The following is a 25,171-nucleotide window of genomic DNA, read 5'->3' on the forward strand; positions in this document are numbered from 1 at the left end:
TCAGAAATCATATGATCATATCAATAGATGCTGAAAAAGCTTTTGACAAAATACAGCATCCATTCCTACTAAAAACACTAGAGAGTGTAGGAATAAATGGACTGTTCCTTAAAATAATTAGCAGTATCTATCTGAAACCATCAACAAGCATTACATTCAATGGGGAGAGGCTAGAGGCATTCCCAATAACATCAGGGGTGAAACATTCCCAATAAGATCAGGGGTGAAACAAGGATACCCATTATCACCACTACTATTCAATATTGTATTAGAAATGTTAGTGTCAGCAATTAGAGAAGAAAAAGAAATTGAAGGAATTAGAATTGGGAAGGAAGAGACAAAACTCTCACTCTTTGCAGATGACATGATGGTCTACCTAGAGAATCCCAAGAAATCATCCAAAAAACTACTGGAAACAATTAGCAATTTTAGCAAAGTTGCAGGTTATAAAATAAACCCTCATAAATCCTCAACCTTTCTATATATGTCTAGCAAGATACAGCAGGAAGAGCTAGAAAAAGAAATCCCATTCAAAGTAACCTCAGACAATATAAAATACTTGGGAGTCTATTTGCCAAGACAGACTCAGAATCTTTTTGAAAACAATTATAAAGCACTTCTCACACAAATTAAATCAGATTTAAATAACTGGGCAAATATCAACTGCTCATGGATAGGTAGAGCTAATATAATAAAAATGACAATTCTACCAAAGCTAAACTATCTGTTTAGTGCCCTACCAATCAAAATTCAAAAAAATTACTTTAATGAGTTAGAAAAAAATGTAAGTAAATTCATATGGAGAAATAAAAAGTCAAGAATTGCCAGGAGCTTAATGAAAAAAGTGCAAAAGAAGGTAGCTTAGCCCTACCTGATCTAAAATTATATTATAAAGCATCAGTCATCAAAACTGTTTGGTATTGGCTAAGAAATAGAGTGGGCCAGTGGAATAGACTAGATGTAAAAGCAGGAGATGATTATAGTACTCTGCTGTTTGATAAACCCAAAGAGTCCAGCCATTGGGATAAAAACTCCCTCTTTCATAAAAACTGCTGGGATAATTGGAAGTTAGTATGGAAGACACTTAGATTAGACCAACACCTAACACCCTTTACCAAAATAAGATCCAAATGGTTGCAGGACTTAGACATAAAAAACAATACTATAAGCAAATTAGAAGATCAAGGACTAGTTTACCTGTCAGATCTATGGAAAGGGGAGCAGTTTATGACTAAGGAAGAGTTGGAGAACATCACCAAAAACCAATTTGATGATTTTGATTACATTAAAAAGCTTTTGCACAGATAAAACCATTGTAACCAAGATCAAAAGAAATGTAGTAAATTGGGAAACAATCTTTATAACTAGTGATTCTGACAAAAGACTCATTTCTAAAATATACAGAGAACTGAGTCATATTTTTAAAACAAAAAGCCATTCCCCAATTGACAAATGGTCAAAGGATATGCAAAGGCAATTTACAGATGAAGAGATCAAAGAATTCCATAGCCATATTAAAAAATGCTCTAAATCATTATTAGAGAAATGCAAATTAAAGCTTCTCTGAGGTACCACCTCACACCTCTCAGATTGGCCAATATGACCAGAAAGGATAATGATCATTGTTGGAAGGGTTGTGGGAAATCTGGGACACTATTACACTGTTGGTGGAGCTGTGAACTCATCCAACCCTTCTGGAGAGCTATTTGGAACTACGCCCAAAAGGCAAAAAAAAAAATGTGCATACCCTTTGACCCAGCAATACCACTACTGGGTCTATATCTTGAAGAGATGATGAAAAAGGGTAAAAACATCACTTGCACAAAAATATTTATAGCAGCCCTGTTTGTGGTGGTATAGAATTGAAAATCAAGTAAATGTCCTTCAATTGGGGAATGGCTTAGCAAACTGTGGTATATGTATGTCATGGAACACTATTGTTCTATCAGAAACCAGAAGGGATGGGATTTCAGGGAAGCCTGAAGGGATTTGCATGAACTGATGCTGAGATGAGCAGAACCAGAAAAACACTGTATACCCTAACAGCAACATGGGAGTGATGATCAACCTTGAAGGACTCACTCATTCCATCAGTGCAACAGTCGGGAACAATTTTGGGCTGTCTGCAAAGGAGAGTGCCATCTGTATCCAGATAAGATGTGGAGTTTGAACAAAGTTCAAAGACTATTCCCTTTATTTAGAAAAAAAACAGATATCTTATTGTCTGATCTTGTTACCTCTTAGACTTCTTGTCTCTTCTTTAAGAATATGATTTCTCTCTCAACACACCCAATTTGGATCAAGGTACATGGAAACAAAGTAAAGACTGGCAGATTGCTTTCTGTGGGGGGGGGGAGAAGTATGATTGAGGGAAAAATTGTAAAACTCAAATAATATCTTTAATAAAAATAAATTAAAAAAAAAGACAAAGTACATTTGGTCCTGAGGTCAGAGGTGCCTTGTTAGGGCTCTGAATAAAAAATACATGCCTCAGAGGATACTGAAAGATGAATTGAAATAGCATTGATGATTTTTGACCCTATTTCCCAGAAGTTATTGAAACCCTAAGGTATATAGGAGAAGTGGCATATAGGCAAAAGAAATGACTTTGATTAATGGCCAAGTGAACTGAAAGGTCAACCTCTAGAACCAAACACTGCACAAACAAAAGAAATTTTAACTAGTGCTCAAACATGACTCTTAATGGGCAAGGATAAGATGGAAGGAGGCTGAAACCTGAGTAGAGGTAGTTGTGGGACCCAGAAAGCAAAGAGTTCCAGTTTACTTGAGGGGTATGATGGATTTTCCCAAGTCTTCAGTAGAGGGGTAAATTGTACCCTATGAAGATGACAGGTGAGTAGGAAGCCAGTCCTTCCTGATAGCCTTTCCAGCACTGTATAGTAGTTAAGACACTGCACTTGGATTCAGAAAAGACCGGTCTTCAAGTTTTGCCTCCTGTACTTACTGATCTTCTGACCATCAACAAGCCACTTGATCTCTTGGACTATATTTCCTTATCTGCAAAATGGGGATAATATCTGAATCATAGGGTTGCTGTGAGCATCAAATGATCTAATATGTGCAAAACACTTTGCAAATCTGAAATAGTTAACATTTTTATTATTGTTCTTGAAGAGCTAGAAAGATGACTAGCCACTCTAGTCAACCATCACCATGACACTATAATTTAAACTACCAAGTAGGTATCGAGGCCCAGAACAAGAAGGAAGTTAGATACAAGGAAATAAAGATGAATTGTTAAATATTCTAGGGACCTTTGGAAGCCAAGAATTATAGTAATCTTTTTTTATTGCTACCATGTTCAACTGACTCCCTCCCCCACCCCCCATGGAATCAATTATCATGTAGTATAGGGCATCATGCTAAGTCTCCTTCTAAGTAATTTGAGAAGCTGGCATCACAGAATATGAGATGGGGAAGGATTTCTCTTGTGGGAAGTTGAAGATACAGGTAATCTTCAGAAAGCTAATAGGCTAGATTGATAGTTAGAAATCTGAAGAAATTACCAGTGAATTGAAAACCAGGTGTATTGATCAGGGTAAAAATTGTGGGAATAGCCTACCTCTTGTTTGTATCCCATTATGATATATAATTTCATGATTTGCATGTTCAACAATGGAGCTTCATCTGTTTGTTTGTTTTGTGTTTTTTCATCTGGCATCCATAATATTTCATAGAATGTCACATCAGAGGTCCTGAATTCCCTGTTTAACCAGGACATCTTGACTCCAATTCATAACTGCTACAGGTATTTACTTTAGCTGGTTATAGGTAATTACCATAGTTAGCTATCTCTGTCTCTCTAGAGGATGATTCCATAAGTTTCCTATCATATTTAGTCCCTTAATAGATCTTCTCAGCCATTTTTTTTAGAGAAACCAAGCAATAAAATCCTCCTACAAATAAGATGTGTGTATATGTGTAGATTCCTTAATGGTCCATAATTTTGTATTGATATGGGGCTTAAGGCAGCATAAATGTGTTGTTTCAGGAATTAGTGACCTTTGAGGATGTAGATATGTTTTTTACCAGGGGGGGAGTGGGAGCTTTTTGACTGTGTCTAAACACAATTCCACAAAAATGTGATGGTGGAGAATCATGGGAATCTTATAGATAAGGATTTATTCCTGTGGGCAATCTTTCCTGAACTATTTCCTTCCTGGGAACAGATTCTGAAAACCTCATAGGCCATGCTCATTTCTATGGACTTTCCTCTTACCTTTTCAGTCTCTCCTTATCTTCCCCTTGACAAGCCTAGGAGCTTGCACTCAGTTCTGAGACTTTCTGGATTTCAAAGACAAATGACCTCATTCTGTTTCCTTTCCTAAAATCAGGATTTCATGTCTCTGAATCTTTACATTGGAGAATTCACAATGGAGAGAAACTTTATGAATGTAAACTATGTGAGACTGCCACTGATGTTGACAGTTAAATCAGAAGAAGCAACAGGTTTAGGAAGAAAGAGCTTAAATTTGAATATATTGAGATGCTGATAGGATATCCAAATGGGGATGTCCTTTGAGCAAATGAAAATGTGGGTCTTCAGCTCAGGGGAGAGGGCAGAACTGGAGATCTAGTCAGTTGGTCAGTTAACTAGAATTTACTAAGTACCTACTTTGTGCCATAAACTTAATAGGAACAAGGGAATAAACAATAAACAAAGGAAAGCAAAACAAAACGAGTCCCCATTTTAAAGGAGCTCATAGTGTTATGAGACAACATATAGACAACCATGTGCAATCAAGAAATATAGTCAGAGGGCATGTATTAAAATTAAGGAGCACTAGGTGCTTTTTTGGCAGGAAATTATTCTTTAGCTGAAATTTGAAGGAAGCCAGGGAAAAATGGGCAAAGGGGAATGGATGAAGAGGGAGAGTTTAATGTCCAATGAAATCACTTAGAATTGGAACAGAGAAAATGATGTGAAAGGAACAGCAAGAAGGCCAAGGACTTTCATCTCTATTTCTCCTTATTTCCTAGAGAACAAATAGTTTCATTTGTGCCTTTCAATGTTGACCTTATATATCCTGAAAAATTATTATGTTATAGAAAATAACTCCCTTACACCATCTCTGGGAAAGTTTACCATCCTGTATCAGACACTGAGTTGATAAAAACTCTCTTGGGTACCCGTTCCTTGCTAACCAGATAGGACATCTACCTAGGAGGAACCAGAGACAAGGAGGTAGAGGCTAGGCAGCCAGTAAGGAATATCAAGATAGCAGACTGGTATTACTTAAAATGAGCTAATTATCCTTGAGCATCCTGACAGAATCCATTAAACTACACCTGCACTGACCTTCATGCCGTTTCCATATATAAGCTATAGGTGTTTATCCCCAAACATTAGCTTGCAATAATGTCACTATATTAATAAAATGTATGTCCTTTAGTCTCTTTCATTCATTCATTACTAGAACCCTACACTTCATTGCTTTGAAGCTATGAGAGAGACAGAGACAGAGAGAGACAGAGACAAAGAGACAGAGAGAGAGAGGGAAAGAGAGAGAGAGACAGAGTCAGAGAGAGAGAGAGAGAGAGAAGCCCGGGGTCCCCGAATTTCACCACCACCTGCTTTGCCAAAGCTCCTCCCCGCCATGTCTCCCTCTTCTTCTGTAGGCAGCTTGGGGTCCCTCTCCTCCCGTTGCCTATCCCGCCCTCGAGGGCCCCAGCCGGAGCTGTTTTAGGAGCGCAAAGGGCCGAAGCCAAGGGGACTAGGCCTTGCCTTCGCCAAACCTTCGCAATTCGTAAACACCAGAGCCATGAGAAAGGCCGGAGGAAGAAGCCACTGGAAAGCGGGGTCAAAGGTGGCTGAACTGGGGCTGCCCCTCCCCCTCCCCCGGGGTCCTGGGGTCCGGATGCGGCCGCATCCCCAGGGCTGGGAGGGAAGGGGAGAGGAAATAATGAGCGCGAAGGGCTGGCTTCGATCGCCACCTGGAGCTCCCCGCTGCCCCCGTCCTGGGCCGAGGATGGCCGAGCTGGGCGCCCACAGGTAGGCGCCTCTTCCGGAGGAGCGAGGAGGCGGCGCGGCCCGGCCCGGCCCACCGAGACCCGCCGCCCCTAGCGCGCCCCGGAGCGGAAGTGCGGCGGGGGCGGGCCCAGCGGGGGCGGGCCCTTCCGGCCGGCCTGCGCGGCTTCCGGCTGGCGGCCGGCGAGCTCCGAGCCCGCGGCCCCTCCCCGCGCCGCCGCCCCAGGCCCGCAGGCGGCCCCGACAGCCCGCAGCCCAGCGGGGCCCGGCGCCGCCGCCGTGACGGAGGGAGGTGGCCGCGGCCGGTATCCGGGGGGCGCCGCCGCCGTGACGGAGGTGGCTGCGGCTGGCGTCCGGGGGGCGCCGAGAGCGGCCGTGAGCGAGTCTGCGCCGCGGGCCGGGCCGGGGCCCGCCCGTGTCGGGGCGCGCGTGGGGCGGCGTGCCCGGCTGCGTGCCCCCGGAACTGCGGGAGCCCGGCCGCCCGCTGCGACACCCAGAAACCATACTGGCATACAGGTAGGACTCCCTCAAGCCCCTGGTAAGCCCCTGACCCCCTGTGCGGGGGGTGGCAGCCCCGAAGGTGGGTGCCTGTGGCGTGAAGGCCGTCCTCTGCAGTTTGTTCCGACGTCACATCAATTCCTTGGCCTTCACTACGATAGGTTTTCCTCTATGACCCTCTGACTTTTAGGCATTTAAGAACAATTGCTCCCAGAAGGAAGCTCTAGCTTACACCAGCTTATCCAGGGGATCCAAGACACGACCAGATCTTCCCCAAGGCAACTGGCCTAGGAGGGGAAGGAGCGAATGAATAAAAGGTGAATTCAACGGTACAGATGGATGGAAGGACAAACATCCTCATCAGATCCGCGAATCTAGCAGGATCCTTGATCCTTTTATAATAAACCAGGCGGGAGGTGGTAGAAAGGAGGCTTGAATACGGTCCTCTGTTCTGAAGTCAGTTTTTCTCCTCCATGCAAGAGATCAGGGAAGGGAAGAATCCTTTATTTAGCATGGACTTTGGGTCAGGTACTGTGCTTTACCAATATCTCATTTGCTCCTCACAGAAACCCTGTGTGTTCGATGCTGTTCTTTTTTTCTTTTTTTTTTTTTTAAGATTTTTCCCAGGCAATGGAGTTAAGTGGCTTGCCCAAGGCCACACAGCTAGGTCATGATGAAGTGTCTGAAGCCGGATTTGAACCCAGGTACTCCTGACTCCAAGGCCGGTGCTCCAGCCACCCTCAGTGCTGTTCTTAGCCCCAGGAAATGGAGGCAAACAGGGGCTAGTTTAAGTGACTTGCACCAGATTTGATTCCAACTCTTCCTGACTCCAGTCTCTCTGTTGTCCATCTGCCTATCAGGCTTAAATTAGAAAAGGCCTTATGTAGATGGTGCTTAAGCCGAGTTTTAAAGGAAGTTGGGTTCTAAGGGGCAGAGGTAAGGTGGGCATTTATTCTCAAGAAACAGGAGATTGAATAATTTATATAAAGGGGAGCAAATAGATCCTTTGGACTGGACTACAAAGTCCATGAGGGAGTATAATTAGGCTGAAGTCAGACGGTGAAGGGTTTAAAATACTAGACAGGAGCTTTTATTTTAACTTAAGAGGCAAAATAGAATTACTGGAAGCTCTTTGGGGAATGACATGACCAGACATGCTTTGCTAGTATCACTTTAGAAGCTGTGTGGAAGATGGATTAGATAATACGAAAAAATTGTCTATAAGGTCTTTGAACAGATGTTGTCTGCCAATGCAGACAACTGCCAATGCAGAGAAACTGCAGTTTGTTGTTCTCAGAGTGAAGCCTACAGTGAATACTTTGCATTAAATGAATACTTAGCATTAAGTCAGGGAGCCCCAGGCATCAATTTTAACCTCCCTTATATAGATTTGAATACATTAGCAGATTGGGTATATTGGAAATTCAGAAAGCAATTGAGGAAAATAAGAATTTACACTTCAGAGATGAGATGGCAGAAGACAAAGATCTATGTCAGAAAAAAACAGGATATGAGGCCAGTTCACACAGAAACTGCAGTTGTTTGCCTTGATTTTCCAGACAACTTGGTATGTGATGCATTCATGAAATAAATGGCAATAAGAAGGTTAAACTAGATATGTTTTTATTACAGTACTCACTTTTTTCTATATAACATTTGTGATTCTTAGATCACATTTAGGTTCATCCTCTCTCTCTTCTTGGTATATCTTTATGTAATTTTTTTTGGCAGACATGTAAATATTGGAATATATTGAATACAAAGCAAAGTAAAATCATAATAATAATTATTAATTCACAAGGTTTTCAAATCTTCTTTGATCCAACCTGTGTGTTTTGTAACCAACCCTAAATATCCTAGATATTCTAGTTCTGTTCCTAGCTTTTCAGTTAAGATAATTGGAAATATTGAGGATTTGAGCAGATACAGAGGTGCATCATTCAACTTCTAACAAGGTACTAAAGGTCAAGATTCAAAAGATCAAAAGGATCAAGAGATCCTTCTTGGGACCAAAAGTGTTTAGGTTTAGAAGTTAGTCTAGTCCAGATATTTTCAAAAAAATTGCTGGAACTGGACCTTAGACTGGGTTCTTTGGAGGAAATGTTTTTCCTGTTATCCAGAAGACAATAAAAGGGGTCTCTGTAAGAAGGATAGACTGGCCAGATTCCTTATCAAAATTTGACCAGGAATAACTAGACAGACATTACCAGAACTTGAAAGATCCCCAGATGATCACTTACTCAAGTTTGTATCAGGTTTATATCATTACTGATAGGAATTACCCTAATTTGTGTCCGGTCAAAATAATCCCAGAAGGAACCATATTTTTGGCCAAGATGATACAATCATCATCCAAGTCTTTTGCTTATTTTTTCTGAAGGAAGTAGGTTGAAGGGACACAGGATTTGGAAGATTCCTCATCCTAGCCTGAGTACTCATCCAGAAATAAAATTGATCTTTCTGTTTAGATATGAACTTCCTTATCCAAGTTTTTGTGTTTGAATCCTGAATCATAGCACTATATTCATCAGGTTATTGTTGCAACTGCTTGTACCTTTCTTGATTTCCTCAGCGTTTAATAACTTAGATCTAATGCAAGAGACGGTATAATCTACAGGATAGCAATCTGTCTCTGGCATTTTATGAATAGGACTGCAACCTTACCAACCAGTTAATTTTTCCCATCCAGAAGTCTCCCAAGGCAAAATCTGCTTTGTACCTGCTGGAGGGTTGGCAGGCTGGAAACCTTGAACTGGTCCAACCTATTTGACCCTGTCTGAGTCACCAGCAATTGTGACAATTGTCTGGAGTGGGTGGACTAGTCCTGCTGCCAATGACCAGTTAATTGCCACTGGAATAGGGAAAAAATGGCATTGGTTGTACTCAGAACACAAGCTCTTTAAATACTTAATGTGAGGTCAGTGAGCCCCAAGTCTCAGTTTTAAGCTACCTCATTTGAATACATAAGCAGGATGAGTACAGTGAAATTTCAAAGAGCAGTTTGGAAAAACAAAGTTTACCCTTCAGAAGGGGAAGATCTGAGTCAGGGAAAATAGTTTTAGTGACTCTCCAGCTTGAGTTTACAGACTGGCTTAGTAAGTGTTAGGCTTGTCTTAAGTACATGCCAGTGAGACAGTTAAGTCAGATAAGAATCGATGAGGGCCTGGATCACAGCAGTGGCCATTTAAGGGAAGCAAAGGGAATGAAGATGAGCAATAGGGAAGCAGAACAGATAGGGCTTGGCAACTGATTAGAAAGTAATCATTTATTAAATGCTTCCTGGGTGAAGGCACTGTGCTAAATGCTTTACAAATATCTGATTTTTTTTTTTTGTCACAGCCACCTTAGGAAGTAGGTGCTGTTGGTATTTCAGTTTTATGGTTGAGGAAACTAAGGCAGATAGGTTTAAGTGAATTGTCCAGGGTCACACAGCTAGTAAAGATCTGGAGCTGAATTTGAACTCAGATCTTTCTGACTTCAGACTCAGTGCTTTCTTTACTATATCATGTAGCTACCTCTTCTTGAATATGATTCCAAGGTTGTAAACCTGTGCATCAGGAAAGATGATGATGCTCTCAACAAAAATAAATTCTTTAGAGATAAATTATGGTGAGAAGATAATGAGGTCTATTTTGGACTTGGTAAGTTTAAGATGCCTGTAGAATATCTGATGCAAATGTCCCATGGATAGTTCTTGACACCCAGGAGAGAGACACTAGGGCTAAGCCTTTAAAGAGGTGATAATTGAACTTGTGGGAGTGGGTAAGATCACTGAGAGTTGAAAGAGACATTCCAGGAATAGAATCTTTTGTCAACACTCTCAATTAGGAGGTAGGACATGGATAATGATCCAGCAAAGGAGACTTTGAGAGAGTCTCGTTTATTAAGTATGGGGAACAAGATAGAATAAGCTTAGGGAGTATAAGACATCTTAAGAGAATTGTCTCTACTCTTGAATATCAAAGAATTGTAGATTTATAGTGTAGACACTTTAGAGACAGCCCAGTTCAACTCTCTTGTTTTATAAAGAAAGAAGCCAGCCCAGTGAAGCTAAATAACTCGCCTGAGATGCTACAGGCACTATATGGTAGAATCAGTATTTGAATTCTTTCTAGTTTATTGTGCTGTCTTTATCACATTTACAGGCTTGTTGGGAAAGTGAGATATGAAAATGAATAAAGAAAACAGTAATAATGCAATTAGTTCAAATTTAAACTCCTGTCTTCCCAACTGTCAAATTCAGCATTCTTCCCACAATTCTACATGCCTTTCTTTTTTCTTTTAATTTTTTTCCAATTACATATGAAGATAGTTTTCAGCATTCATTTTTTGCAAGATTTTGAGTTTTGCATTTTCCCCCCTCCATCCCCCCTCCCCATTACAGCAAGTAATCTATCATGGGTTATATCTACATGCCTTTCTTACTTAGAAGTGATATGATTGGGGCAGCTAAGTGGAGCAGTGAATAGAGCACTGGCCCTGGAGTCAGGAGAACCTGAGTTCAAATCCAGCCTCAAATATTTAATAATTACCTAGCTGTCTGGCCTTGGGCAAGTCACTTAACTGCTTTACCTTGCAAAAACCAAAAAAAGAAAAAGAAGAGAAATGATAGGATTGTTCTTTTAGGCACCAAGAGCAAATTTTAGTAGGCCAACTGGAGACTAAAGGAAAGTTAAAAGACAGCCATTTATATAGTATTCCAAAGGTCTTAATTCAGTTTTAGGTTACTAAAGCTTCAGAAACTCCATTAAAACTTTTGAGACACCCTATTATAGAGAGAGAGATACATACTTGCAAATAGACGAATACAAGGTTTTCATCTAAAGGAATTAAGAAAATTGACAGAAATAGAAAAATAAGGAATCCTTAGTGTCCTTAGCTACTAAGAAGGAAAAGTCTTGAATGTTTCTAAAGACTAGAATTTATCTTTCTGGATAAATGAACAGTTTGAATAATAAGTTAATCGTTGCCTTATTTAGCTATTTTCTGTTAGAGCTAGAGAATGACTTGATCTTGTGTCCTTGAAAGATATTCTATACTTCCTTGTTTTGACTGAATGACAGTTCACTCTTCTCAGCTTGCTGTGTTTTTAATCATCCACAGGTCTCTTCCCATATGTGCATAGGATCAGAAATCTTATCAGGGAGATGATTGCTATCAGCTTCTCTTCACTTCTTGGGTTACATCATGAGGAATTTTTTTTTATCCCTCTATGTGATTGTAACATGTAGTTATCCCTTCATGTGAGCTTCCCTTTTCAGATGATGACTACCTTGGCATGCTTATGTCCTATTTTTCTAATGACACCATTGATGATAAAATCAATTCCTCAGTGTAATGACATTTATATAGCATTTTTACAATTTGCTGGAAACTTTCTTCACATCCATCACAAGGTAGTACTGAATATTATTATTCTATTTTACAACAAGCCTCTAGAAATTTAAAAGATTTATCAGAAGTCATATTCTGGAAGTAGCAGAGCTGGAACTATAACCCTGCTCTTCTTCATCTAAGGCCATTGCTCAGTTTTTTCCTCACTCTGCAGCTGTTATACTTTCATCTGGTCTCCCTAACTGACTGAACTGCCTACTACTTAAAAGACAAAATGAATAAATATCAATATAATAGATATACTTATCAACTTACTAACATTTAGGTGCCCAAAACAAAATTAAAATGTTATGATTAGTCATAATATAGCAAGAAGACTCCCACAGTTTAAGTCCCCACCCCACTGAATATGAATTAATGAGAATTAAATACTAAGTGGTTCTACTAGATGATCTTTAATTTCCCTTCACCTTAAAATCTATCATTCTGTGACTTAGTGTCTATATATCTTTTGATTCATATCTATATGTGGCTCACATCCAAACAGCATTGCTAGGAGACAATGTTATCAACATGAGGCTTTGTTTCAGACTTCGTTTGGGATCATTCAAAGCATTATAAAAATTCTCAAAAGCACATTTTTCTTTTGTTTAATGTTATATAAGACCGTTGCAGGGCATTTTCCATTTGCAGTGTCTATCAGACAGGTCTTTGGATTATAAGTACTATTATTTATCATACTCTTGTCCTTCAGCAAATCACTGAAGACTATATTATATATATATATATATATATATATATATATATATAGTAAATAGCTGACTTTTCTCTGGAGTGAAATGGAACTTATCCTTTAAGGGTAGTTTTTACCCATTCCCAAAGGTTCTTGTGGGGTAAATGATAATCCTGCCCACTTATCTGGAATTTGATGAGTTTGAGTTTTTGTAATACTACATTGTCTTACTGATTTTGTTATTATAATTCCATTGCAGCTATGCCCTAATGCCTTATGGCATGGAAGCAGTCATGACTTCTAAAAACCTATTACAGCAGAGTGCAAATTCTGGTGGTTCCTACCAAGCTATAAGGACTTCAAATCGAAATCCAGCAATAGATTATCTTCTGAGGACTAGCCTCACTGGCAGAGAAGAGGCTCATCAGCAGAAGGTTAACCACCAAGTAATGACTTGGCTACAGTAAATCAGAATCTCTCTTCTATAATGTGAAGAGACTACATTGGTGGAGAGAGTACCCATAACAATAAAAATAGCTTTTGAAATATTGAATCCATTATTGTAAAATGTTGAGATCTCCTGGGGGAAAAGCATAAACAGGACAAGTGATTCATTACCTGGAGTATAAAATACCATATATCTTAGTAGAGAGTGCAAGGATATGTCTAGTGTATATATTAGCCCTTATTTATGTTTGTTATCTTAGCAAAGAGTTGGAGGTCAGGGCATGGCCCACCTGGAAAAGTACATTCTACTTCTTTTGTATCTATCCATATATAGTAATTCCCAGAAGAATATAAATTCTTGGGACCAAGAGTTATTAATCACCTTTTTTTCCTTGTATCCCCAGGACCTAGATCAGTGCCTTCTTCATAATAACCTTTTCCGAGGACATTAGACCAGAAGTCTAAATAGTACAGAAGAACAGATGGCTTTTCTTTTCATCAAAGCCTAGACCTACTGAAAACTCTGTTTTATAGAATATTCCTGAAGAAACTAGTCAGAATTATTAACAGGAGGGGGAAATAGCTTCTATGTGTCAGGTAACTTCTGAAATAACTAGACCTTGAGTGAAGAATGAAGTGATACAAGACTGAAACCTGAGGAGGAAAGAAGTTAAAAGATCCAGATAGGGATGATTTGTATCTTACTGGGAGTTTTTATTTGCGGGGGGGGAGAACAAGTTTAACTTGCTTTCTTTATTTTTTAAATTTGTTTTGATTATCTTTTTACTTTGGAATAATTTCCTGGTAATTCCCAAACCTTAAGCAAAAATGACCAAAAAGGGAACTGTTACTTAATAGTGGGCATTTGATTCTTTCTTTGTAGTTCCTCACTTCTGTACCTACAGGAGAAAAGTGTCCTACATAAGAAAAGTGTTTCATCATCTGTTTTTCTGAGATCAAGACAAAGTGTTACAGTTAATCTTAAGTTCTTCTACCTTTTGTTTTATTCTTGTTTACATTATTATCATCTATAGTGTGTTTATGTATTAGTTCATATTAATTTTCCCATGTTTCTTTGAATTCCTCTTACCCTTTATTTCTTTTGGCATAGTAGTGTTCCATTAAATTCATACATTCCAATTTGTTCATCCCTTTTTCAGTAAATTGGCTCCTACTCAATAGATTTTTGTTACCACTAAAAATACTTCCAGAAATATCTTGATACGTATATAATACCTTTATTTTTTCTGTCAGTTTTCTCTAAGATGTATGCTCATTTGTAGGATTTCTAAAACAAAAGAGACTTTCTCAAGTCTCAGCTATTGGTTTGAAGATCACTGAAGTGGGAGAATGCTTTTCAAAATCTTACAAATTCTCAGCTTCTTTTGGAAGATTAGAAAGGTGAATGACTGGTTAAACTACTTGACCCTGTGGTATTAGAACTAGAACTAAGTCCAGATTAAGGTCCATAAGGAAAAGAAAAAAGCTAAGTAGGTGAAAACTAATGAAAGTCAGTAGATGTTCCACAAATCTTTGTAAACCATGAATTGTAAACTTCATTCTTTGCTTTTTCACCCTCACTTCCTCCACTGTGTATTCCCTGATATGAACTTTTATTAGTACATCTTCTTTTAAGTCATCTAAGAGATAATTGTACTTAAGGGTTTTCTTTGTATTTTTTCCTTTTGAGGTTTAGAGAGCCCATAGACAACTGGGATTATGGTAGGAGCTTGAAAACTGAACATGATATTAGTAAACAAATCTAAACTCACTGGTGAAGGAAAACAAAAGGAATCCTGGTGCTTGCACTCTCCTGGTCACCTTGCTTGGGTCATTACTGATGAGTCTCATACTATAAAATATCCATTAAACATTCACTTTGAAACTTTGCTTCTCTTTATTCACATGTAATCAGAAGTATGTTAAAATATTATTGAGGATACTTAAGAAGTCACTTTGGTTTCCTGAATTTACGGTCTTCAGATTATATAGATTACTTTATATATGCCACCTCATGGATAATTTAAGCTACTTCTTGTTCTCAGTAGTTGAGGAATAAAATTCTTATTTAGAATGGCTACATAGCCATTACTTACTAAACAGTAACCTATATGAGACAGGAATGCGTCACCATGTATTAGTTAAGCCTCACCTTTCAGTGCCTTCCTAGCACAGTAACACTGCAGGAGTGGGGGTTAATAAAATTTAATTAAATATATTTTTAGTTTCTGATTTCTTATCCAATCACTAATATATAAGCCTGCTTTTGTACTAAGGAAACCTCTTCTGTGGTGGATTTGTAATCAAAGGATCTGAGTTTGAATTCTGGTTCTGCCACTGACCACCCATATGACCTTAGGCAAGTCAAAGTCACTTAGCCTCCTTGTACTTCAGTTTTCTTATCTATAAAATGTTGGTGTTGGACTTGATGTCCCCTAAAATCCTTTCTATATCTAAACCTATGTTGTGAAAATTCTTCTGTGATCTAAATTCTATCCTGAAATTTTTTTTTATACAACAGGAATATGTTGTTTCAGCAGTTAGTGACTTTTGAGGATGTGGCTGTGTATCTCTCAAAGGAGGAATGGAGGCAGCTGGACCTTGCTCAGAAGGAACTCTATAGAGATGTGATGCTGGAGAATTATGAGAACCTTCTCTCCCTAGGTTAGTATTCATTCCTATAATGAATCTGTTATCTCTGAAAATCTACCTCTTCCATGAAACAACTTCATGAATCATTTCCAGGTCTCTGTACCTAGACCTTATTACCATATTATCTGTGACTTTAATACCCATTTCCCCTTTTCTGTTGCCTGTATACCTAAAGCAGAGAACTCAGTTTTCTGAATGTTCTGGCTTTCAAAAATAAATGACCATATTACATCTCATTCACCTTCAATCAGGATTTCCAGTTTCCAAACCTGATATTATCTCTCAGCTGGAACAAAGAAAAGAAGCTTGGATCCAAGATATTCAGCGCCCTGAGAAAAGGAAATTCTCTCAAAATGCTTATAGGGGTAAGTAGGTGAGAGATGTATTGGAGTCACAAGGCAATAGGAACACAGTTATTTTGTGAGCAGGTATATAATACCAAAGAAAGTTTTTTTCCTCTGGTGCTCCATACTTTTCCCCTTCTATGAATATAGGAATACTTCAACTGAAGAACTATTTCCCTTTTCCCCTCTCTTTAATCTCATTGATTGAATAGTCATAGCCCTTATGCCACATTTGCTTCCAGAGTTAGTCCTATACATATATTTTTTGACTTGGCTCCTCAGTGCAATGTATACTTCATTTTTCAGATACCTTAAATTTCATATTTCCTAGTTCAGTTTGACTTCAAACCTGTTTTCTAACTATCCCAAACATTCATACTTTTCTTTAGTGCTCTATTTAATTTGTTTCCTTAGCCAAACTTTCTGCCTTTTTGTTGGACTTGTTTACTTGTTTATGATCAGCTTATCTTCTGGTGTAGGATTCTTCCTACTCTAGTAAACATCTGGTTTCCCATACTCCCAGCCTCATTCCATTGTTTGGTTGCTGAACTTCTTAGAGAATTTTTAATTCTGTTTATTCCTAATCTGTTTTCCTTTCATTTATGAATTTCTGTTTCTTCTCTTGCAGTTTATATTTTTCTAATAAGGAAAAGAAATAACTTTGTTTTTTGTTTGTTTCAGGTCATAAGAACAAATCTCAAAATAAGGCTCTAAGGCAAATTCCTCAAGAAGTTGAATTACTTGGAAAAGAATCAGAAAAACATCTAAAAGATGTTGCCCAAGTCTCAGATTTAAGAAGAACCTGTGACCAGGAAAGTAGCTTAGAGAAGCAGATAAGAAAACACAAAGAAAAGAAACAGAATAAACTAGTTTCTCAGAAAAGGGTTCCCCAGCAAGTTTCCCCTAAGAAAACTACTGGAAAAGAGAGAAGTTGTGAATATAATGATTTTGGGAAAAAACTCATTTTGAGTTCTAATGTGGTCACTTCTCAGAGAGTTGGAAGAGATCATACATGTACTGTATGTGGTCAGAGTTTTTCCCATCCTTTAACCTTAATTCAACATAAGAGAATTCATGGTGGAGAGAAGCGCTATCAATGTAATGATTTTAGGAAGGATTTCAGTCACAAGTCACAATTCATAAGACAGCTAATAATTCACACTGATGAGAAACCCCATGAATGTTCAGATTGTGGGAAATCCTTCAGTCGTAGTTCACACCTTATTTTACATCAAAGAATTCATACTGGGGAGAAACCCTACAAGTGTAACAAGTGTGGGAAAGCTTTTGGCACAAATTCTGATCTTATTCGACATGAGAGGATTCATACTGGAGAAAAACCATATAAGTGCAGTGATTGTGGAAAAGCTTTTAGTCAGTCTTCAGTATTTATTCGACATCAGAGAATTCATACTGGAGTGAGTGCATATAAGTGTGATGATTGTGGAAGAGCTTTAAGCAGTAAGTTAAGCCTTATTGAACATTGTAGAATTCATACTGGTGAAAAACCTTTTCAATGTGATGAATGTGGAAAAGCCTTCACTCACTTCACAAGTTTAATTTATCATCAGAGAATTCATACTGGAGAAAAACCATATGAGTGTAATGAATGTAGAAAAGCCTTCAGTCGACATTCAGTCCTTATTCGACATCAAAGAGCTCACACTGGAGAGAAACCATTTAAATGTAATGAATGTGGGAGTGCTTTCAGTAGAAGGTCAGTCCTTAATGAACATAAGAGAATTCATAGTGGGGAAAAACCATATGAATGTAATGAATGTGGAAAATCTTTCAGTCGGAGCTCCACCCTTATCCAACATCAGACAGTTCATAATTCAGACAAACCTTATAAATGCAATGAATGTGGGAAAGGCTTTGGGTGTCGCTCACATCTTACTGTACACCAGAGAATTCATATTGGTGCTAAACCTTACAAGTGTAGTGTGTGTGGGAAAGCCTTTAGTCGAAGTTCCATCCTTAACCAACATCAGAGAATTCATACTGGAGAAAAGTTGTATAAATGTAATGAGTGTGGGAAAGCCTTTAGTCGAAGTTCCATCCTCAACCAACACCAGAGAATTCATACTGGAGAGAAACGATATAAATGTAGTGAATGTGGGAAAGCCTTCAATCGGAGATTTAGCCTTATCCTACACCAGAGAATTCATTCTGGAGAGAAGCAATGTAAATGTGACAAGTGTGGAAAAGCCTTTAGTCGGAGAACCAATCTTATCCGGCATCAACAAATTCATACAGAAGATAAATCTTGATTAGAATAAGGGAAATCCTTTGCTACCTGAAAATTCAACAAAGAGAAATACCCAGCGCAGTTTGTGAATGCAATTATTATTGGAGACAGATTATCTCTGGATCAGAGCTCATTATTAATGACAATATTTTTAGTTGTAAGATCTCTTTTTTGAGAAAAATAGCTAAGTTTTTCTTCAGTTTATATAGCATCTAGCCCTAGGTGACCTGCAAAGTATTCATTTTGTTTCAATGCTGCAAGTAATGCTTGTACAGAAACCTTCCATGAGCTGCTTCCTTTATCTTCATATGAAAATTCTAGTCTGAAAATTCCTAAGATGGTAATTAAAGGAAATGTATAATCTAAAAATAGTTCAGCTTGAACAGAATAATCCCAAGTTCTGTTACTACAAGCATTACCCTAAGGAATGTTTTATACTCCATAAATCAAGAGTATTGTGCTTCAATTCTTCTCAATTACTGATGAAGGAATGTGGAAAAAGTAACTATAGGAAAAGAGAGTGACACCTGGAGTTTTGTGTGGTGGTAGATAATATCCTCATATTCCCATAGGTAATGAGTAGTTATAACAGGGCAAGATATTAGCAATCTTGATTCTCAGGCAAGTGGTCTTTTAACCATATTATTCTGCCTTTCCCAGTAGTGGATCTGTTCAGTATTAAAGCAGATAAGTAAGGAAGCACATCTAGAAAAATCTAGGAAAGCAAAGCACTTGCATTGAATTTTGTTGTTGTTCAGTGTCTGGCTCTTTGTGACCCCATTTGAGGTTTTCTTTGTGAAGATAATGAAGTGGTATGCATTTTTTCCTCTGGCTCATTTTACAAATGAAGAAAGTAAGGCAAAAGGATTAAGTAATTTGCTCAAAGTCCCATAGCTAATAAGAGTCTGAGGTCAGATTGGAACTCATGAAGATGAATCTTCTGAATTCCAAGCCCTCTGCCACCTGGATTGAGGAGAAGGATATAAGTAGGGTTACTAACAGGAAAAGACATGTTCCATGGAAGAAATCAAGGTAGTGGTTGCCAACTGAAATCTGAAGTCAGCTTCTGGGGGGTAATAGATATTCATCAATTGATTAGACCTGATCAAAGGGAGTGGGCAGAGGGAGACATAAAGAAGCAATTAAATAATTGTTAGATGGTTGATTGTTGTAAAGAGTAGAGAACCAGGAAAGTTATGGTATGGCTCTTAGTTATATCCTAAAAGAGGAAATACATATCAGTCTCAAATAGAGCAGATTAAGTCAAGGAATTAAGTCAACTTTGGTTGGCAGAAGGGTTTGGAAATTGAGCAATTTGTCAACAACTGTACTAAACATGTTAATTTGGAGATAGATTAATGGAAAACATTTTGATAAAGGTCACTAGCCAGAAATAGAAGTAATATTATATAGGAATATATTTTGAATCATCGGAACAAGAGGAAGAAGATAGGAAACAGATGGAAAACCTGTAATCGTGCCAGGATACTGTAATATTGGTGGGTTTGAAGACCATTTCTGGAGTTATCCCTCTGCTTACAGCAGATGACAAATTATAAATCTCTAAGATGATTTTGTGTTTCAAAAGAGCAGGTAGATCCAAAAGTTTGGGCCTGATTCTGACCAATAAGTGGCAAAATAGAAATAATGGGAACATTGGGAAAACATGATCATTCCAGCATTTATGACAGATTATGAATTTATGACAGATAAAGAGAAAAAAGCCAGAGAATAGATGCACACTCTAGATTTTGAGGTAATTGAGTTTCAAATAATTTAGAGATAGGGTAGATAAACATTCTAGAGAGGAAGTAAACCTACGAATGACGTAAAGAATGAAGTTTGACAACAAAAAATTACTCTAGTGAAAGAAGAAACATCTAATGGGCATTCGTTGACTGCTTTATGTTTCAAAGTCATGTACAGAAATGGAAGCAATGGTAGATATTTTAGAACAAATACAAGAGAGACAATTTTAAGAGAAATGCTAGAAGTCCTGAACAACAAAAAGAAGGTACTTGAATAACAGAAATGACATAACTACATTTTATGCATTGAAATTCATTTGAGATTAAAAGTTTTAAAACAACTTTAATTGTATTGATATTGAATATTAAATTTACAACTAATCCTTTAAAAATGAATCTGATATCCCTATAGGTTGAATGAGAGTGAATCTTCAGCTTTGATGGAGAAAAAAAGTTATTTTGTGTCTGTTTTATCAAGACGTATGAACTAGGAAATACAAAACAAAAATTATTAACAGAATTAAAGCTCAAAATAATTGAGTAGCTAACAATAGACCTGACCAAACTAGATTCAGGTTATTGAAAGGATTTACTCTGATTAATGGACAGGTGAGCAAACTAGACTATCTTTAAGATGTTACAGTTTTTTTAAATGACCCCATAAAACCCAAAGACCATCTTTTTAACACCACTGATATTTTAATAATGTCATATAATTGGGACAGCAGTGGATAGAGCACTGACCCTGGAGTCAGGACGTGAGTTCAAATGTGACCTCAGACACTTAATAATTGTCTAGCTATGTGACCTTGAGCAAGTCACTCTCAACCCCATTTCCTTGCAAATAAAAAACTTAAAAATAATGTCATATAATTGTAAGTCATGAATTGTTTTTGAAGCATTAAAATCATAACACCTCTGAAGGAGCTGAGAGAAATTATTATGCTATTACATTAATAACTGATTATTTTTCTCCTATTTCCTCATTAAGACCCAGCTCTTTTTAAGCTCAGTCTCTGAAGGATTGATGAGATTAATCCTAACCTTCAAGGAACAAGTTTGTTAATCTGAATTTGGAGACCTAATTTTTGGTTAGAATGAACCCTTACCCTGGGGAAAGAGAGTTGAGGGAACCCAACTCATGAAGAAGAAAATGAAGCAGAGAGATGGCTTACCCCTCCCCAGATTGTTGGAGGTTGTTGAGGTCCATGATTAAGCCACATTCTCCATAGGAGGAGCTGAAGACTTAGCTTACTTCCACCTTAAATAACCACCAATCAAAGTTGGGAATTCCCTTTCAGGGGATATTTAAGGCATCTCCAGGACTTGCTTGGCCTCTTTAGTTACCAAGAGAAACCACTGGCCATCAATTTATTGATTTCTGGTTAGCCTACTTAATTATGAATTATTCAGAAAGTGATGGTTTACATGAAAACAAAAGACATCAGTAATTTGTTTTTTGGTCTAGACTTGTAACTCTTATCAATGTAGGTATCTCCAGAAGCAGATTCTTTTAAAAATATATTCTTTGGGCCATATTAGAATTATGACTTCATTGATGCAGTCTCTTGAGATATTGTTTATTTAATCACATCCAATTCTTTTTAACCCCATTTGGTGTTTTCATGGCAAAGATATGGAGTAGTTTGCCATTTCCTTCTCCAACTCATTTGACAGATGAGGAACCTGAGGCAATGTTGAGGCACTTGCATGGGTCACATTTAAAGTGTCTGAAATTGGATTTGAACTGAGATCTTCCTGACTCCATCCAGAGCTTTTCCTAACTGCCCCCATCAGCATCTTTATAGTAGGCATAAAGAGTTGCCTAGGACTGAGAGAGACTCTGACCTACCCAGGGTCCCATTGCCCATAGACATCAGAGCCAGATCTTTCTATGTCCAAGGCCAGTTCTCTGCTATGTACCATAAGTCTCTCATATCCCATTATCATATAGCAATCCCTGGCTTAAGTGCTAGAAGACAGTTTCAGATTCAGCTCCACTTCCAATTCAGACTAAAATTTTTTTTTATTAATCTAAAAACATTTAAACAGGAATAGGGTCATTAACTATATTGGCAAGAAAGATGTAATTTTTTTTTTATAAAGACCTCTTTAACCTCATCTTGTACTTGAAAAGTTGATTTTTTGGAACAAAAGAATAAAACTTTATCCCCATCACTTAGATTTGGTACAAGGTTCTTCCCCAGAGTGGACAGAACACTATCCACTGCAGGTGGCCCACAACACTATACTTTTGGACCAAATTGGATTAAAATTTAATTAGAAAATATTTAATAAAATAAAAACACAACTAAATATGTTAACATGTAGTTTTCCTTAGAATCCTTACTAACAGTTTAGTAATCCTGTTTCTATTTGAATTTTACAAATGTGCTAATTCACCAATCCAGTGACATTTCAGTAGAAACTTACCAAGCAAACAATGAATCACTGAACCTTAGTGACTCAACTGCTTCTTATTTCCGATTATGTTATCCACCTCAGTGTCATCTATAAAATGGAGATAATAGCATCTGCCTCACAAGGTTGTAAGAACCAAACTTTAAAGTGATATATAAATGCTACTATTACGAAAACATGCTATATAATTCTCTAATTTGACAATAGAAGCATTGAGAACAAGACAGAGGGAGCATTGCACCTCAATGTCAAATAAAGAGGGCTACTTGAATTCTATTCCTAAAAACTTCACCAGAGAGACATTTTTACCTACTCTCCCCCTAGCCTTTGTCCTATTATTTCAGAGAAACTATGTCAATCAGTCATCCTTGTACAGATCCTAATTGAAATTCTATGAGTAGATGACCAACTTCTGTAAGCACACATTGAGAAAGAAGAGCAAAGGACCCAAATGGTAGGAAATAAATGAGGCAATTGGGTGAAGTAGGTCCCTTTTGAATTTAATGAGGATTTGGAAATTAGATAATCTGATAAAGTTCTTTTAACTTACCAGGAAAATATCTGAAGCATGGGAGGGATGGAAGAGCAGCAAGGGATATAACTAGAACCCAGAGGAGGAAAGGTACATAGAGTACAGTCACAGTTCAGTGGTAGGACAAGGACAGGATCAGAATCTGGGAGTGACTTTCGGAGAATCTGCTTTACGAATTGTATCTCAAAATCCCGTACATATTTCTTAATATTAAATTTGCAAGAATCTTAATCCTCCAGTGAAACAAATATGGCCTGGGTAGAGCGACCAGATCTTCCATCACTAGCAGCTTCAACTAAAACGCTCTTTCACACCCTATTACGGTGTAGGAGGCAGGAAGGTGAGGCGTGTGCTCAGTCCTTGGCTCTGCCTCACCGGCCGCCCCTCACCCCACGTTCCCGGTGGCGCCGCCGCAGCTGTAGGTTCGGCATCTTGGATGGTGGTGAAGATGATGATGATGATGATGATACATCTCAATGCTCAGGGTTTCCACCCGGGGCTTTTCTTTAAGGCGCTGGATGTTCCGATCTGGGGAGAGTTGGCGCGTCCGGGCCGATAGAAAGAAGGGTTCCAATATCATCCAGAAGGAACGAGAACTAAAGTCCTCCACGCGCATGAGCTTCCAGTAGGAGAGACCGGTGCTGAGGCACCTTCACACCTGGCCCTTAGCGGGTGACCCATCACACCCTACTTCTCTCCTTTCCCTGAGGCAAGCGTCACCCTTTCCCGTGGAGGAACCACAGAGCTCCGCGTCTCCTAGAGCTTCCAGGAAGTGTGCCTACAGCGGAGGGGTAATAAACTTCCTGTCATGCGGGCCACGCTCGGCTTCCGGCCTGAGAGCGAGCTTCCGGTTAGACCCTCGCCCTCGAGGTTCACCCGGAAGACGTCATTTGAGGTGAGCGTGAAGGCCTAGTCATCCCGAGGACCAGGAAAGGAATGCTCTGCCGAGAGGGGAGGGAGGAGGAGCCTGGCTTGGCGCCCTGACCCCTGACCCCCGTTAGCTTCCGGGCCGAGCCCTAGTCAGGCCGCGTGCCTTCTAGCCAAGGTCACCAGTCACGTGAGGGATGATCGTGCTCGCCAGACGATCCCATTAAGCCAAAACTACTTTATCAAGAATTCTTTTTTTTTCAGAGCGAGAAGGGAATCAATAACTTCTCACATTAATTGCCAACCTTTGACCCCGTGTGATGCGGACAAATCAGAACCTCTCCTGGGCCCAGGTAACCCTGCCCGGATCTAAAAACCGTCCAATGAGGCGGCTCCGGGAAGTGCTTCCGGGGTGGGACGGAAAAGGTTTTGTGGATGATTCTGTCAGCGGAGCAGCCAGGCTCTAGGCGGTGGAAGGCCCGAGCCAGGCGGAGTGGGCTAGAGACAGCACCCTCAGGATTCCAATAGATGTTTAATTTCAAGGGGCCAATTGGCCACCTGTACTGGTTGGGCCACCCGCCTTGGTGTGGACAGAGCTCAATGGCTATACTGGCGGCCGGCGGGGAACCGTAGCCTTGACAATGAGAGGCAATAGCAACAGTGAGACAGGTTTGATTCATAGCAAGGCCTCTTGAGCAGAAGCTGTCCAGTCTTAGAAAATACCCGGGGCTGGTGAAAGCAATAAAGGTGAGGGCGGCTAGGTGGAGCAGTGGCAGAGCACCCGTCTTGGAGTCAGGAGGACCTGAGTTCAAATATGTCCTCAGACACTTAATAATGACCTAGCTGTGTGGCCTTGGGCAAGCCGCTTTACCCCATTACCTTAAATAAATAACATTTTTTTTTAAAAAAGAGAAAGGGCAGACTTAAAAAAATCTCACACTAAAAGTGACACTATTCAGAGAGCTGCACCCAAGGTAGAATCAAGCAAGAATATAGGAAGTTCTCTCCCCTTCTCCCTAACCCTCCTTTCTTTTAGCCCATTGGCTGGGTTCTCAGGGTACAATCTATTCACTGAAATTTACCCGAGCAACAGACCGAAAGGAAAGATGAAATGCTTTCATAATATGGTGAGGTAATTTAGGACCTTCATAAGTATCTCAACTAAAATGAAGTAATGTTTATGATCAGAATGTCCTCCCATTTTGCAAAAATAGTCTTATCATAAAGCAAGTAGCTCTGAGTCTCCTTTGCAATATAAGGTTTTCTTGACAAAAACATTTCTTAACCTTGAGAGGACTTCACCAGGAGCTTTCCCACACACTATGATTTTATGATAAATGTATCAAAATTTGTGATAG

At 39.0% G+C, this 25,171-nt stretch overlaps 1 protein-coding gene across 1 annotated transcript in view; it reads left to right on the plus strand.

Moving 5' to 3' along the window:
- The window catches only part of LOC141499424 (uncharacterized), a 32,575-nt gene extending 12,240 nt beyond the window's left edge, over positions 1-20,335 (plus strand). Inside the window, exons 2-7 of the mRNA XM_074202143.1 lie at positions 5,641-5,828; positions 6,014-6,281; positions 6,374-6,505; positions 15,523-15,665; positions 15,905-16,018; positions 16,679-20,335. Of these exons, the coding sequence (XP_074058244.1) occupies positions 5,641-5,828; positions 6,014-6,281; positions 6,374-6,505; positions 15,523-15,665; positions 15,905-16,018; positions 16,679-18,267 (2,434 nt within the window). The 3' untranslated portion in view covers positions 18,268-20,335. The remainder of the gene's footprint in view (positions 1-5,640; positions 5,829-6,013; positions 6,282-6,373; positions 6,506-15,522; positions 15,666-15,904; positions 16,019-16,678) is intronic.
- Positions 20,336-25,171: the final 4,836 nt, after the last annotated feature.

The sequence above is a fragment of the Macrotis lagotis genome, chromosome X (genome assembly GCF_037893015.1).
Source record: "Macrotis lagotis isolate mMagLag1 chromosome X, bilby.v1.9.chrom.fasta, whole genome shotgun sequence".
Lineage (NCBI taxonomy): Eukaryota > Metazoa > Chordata > Mammalia > Peramelemorphia > Peramelidae > Macrotis > Macrotis lagotis.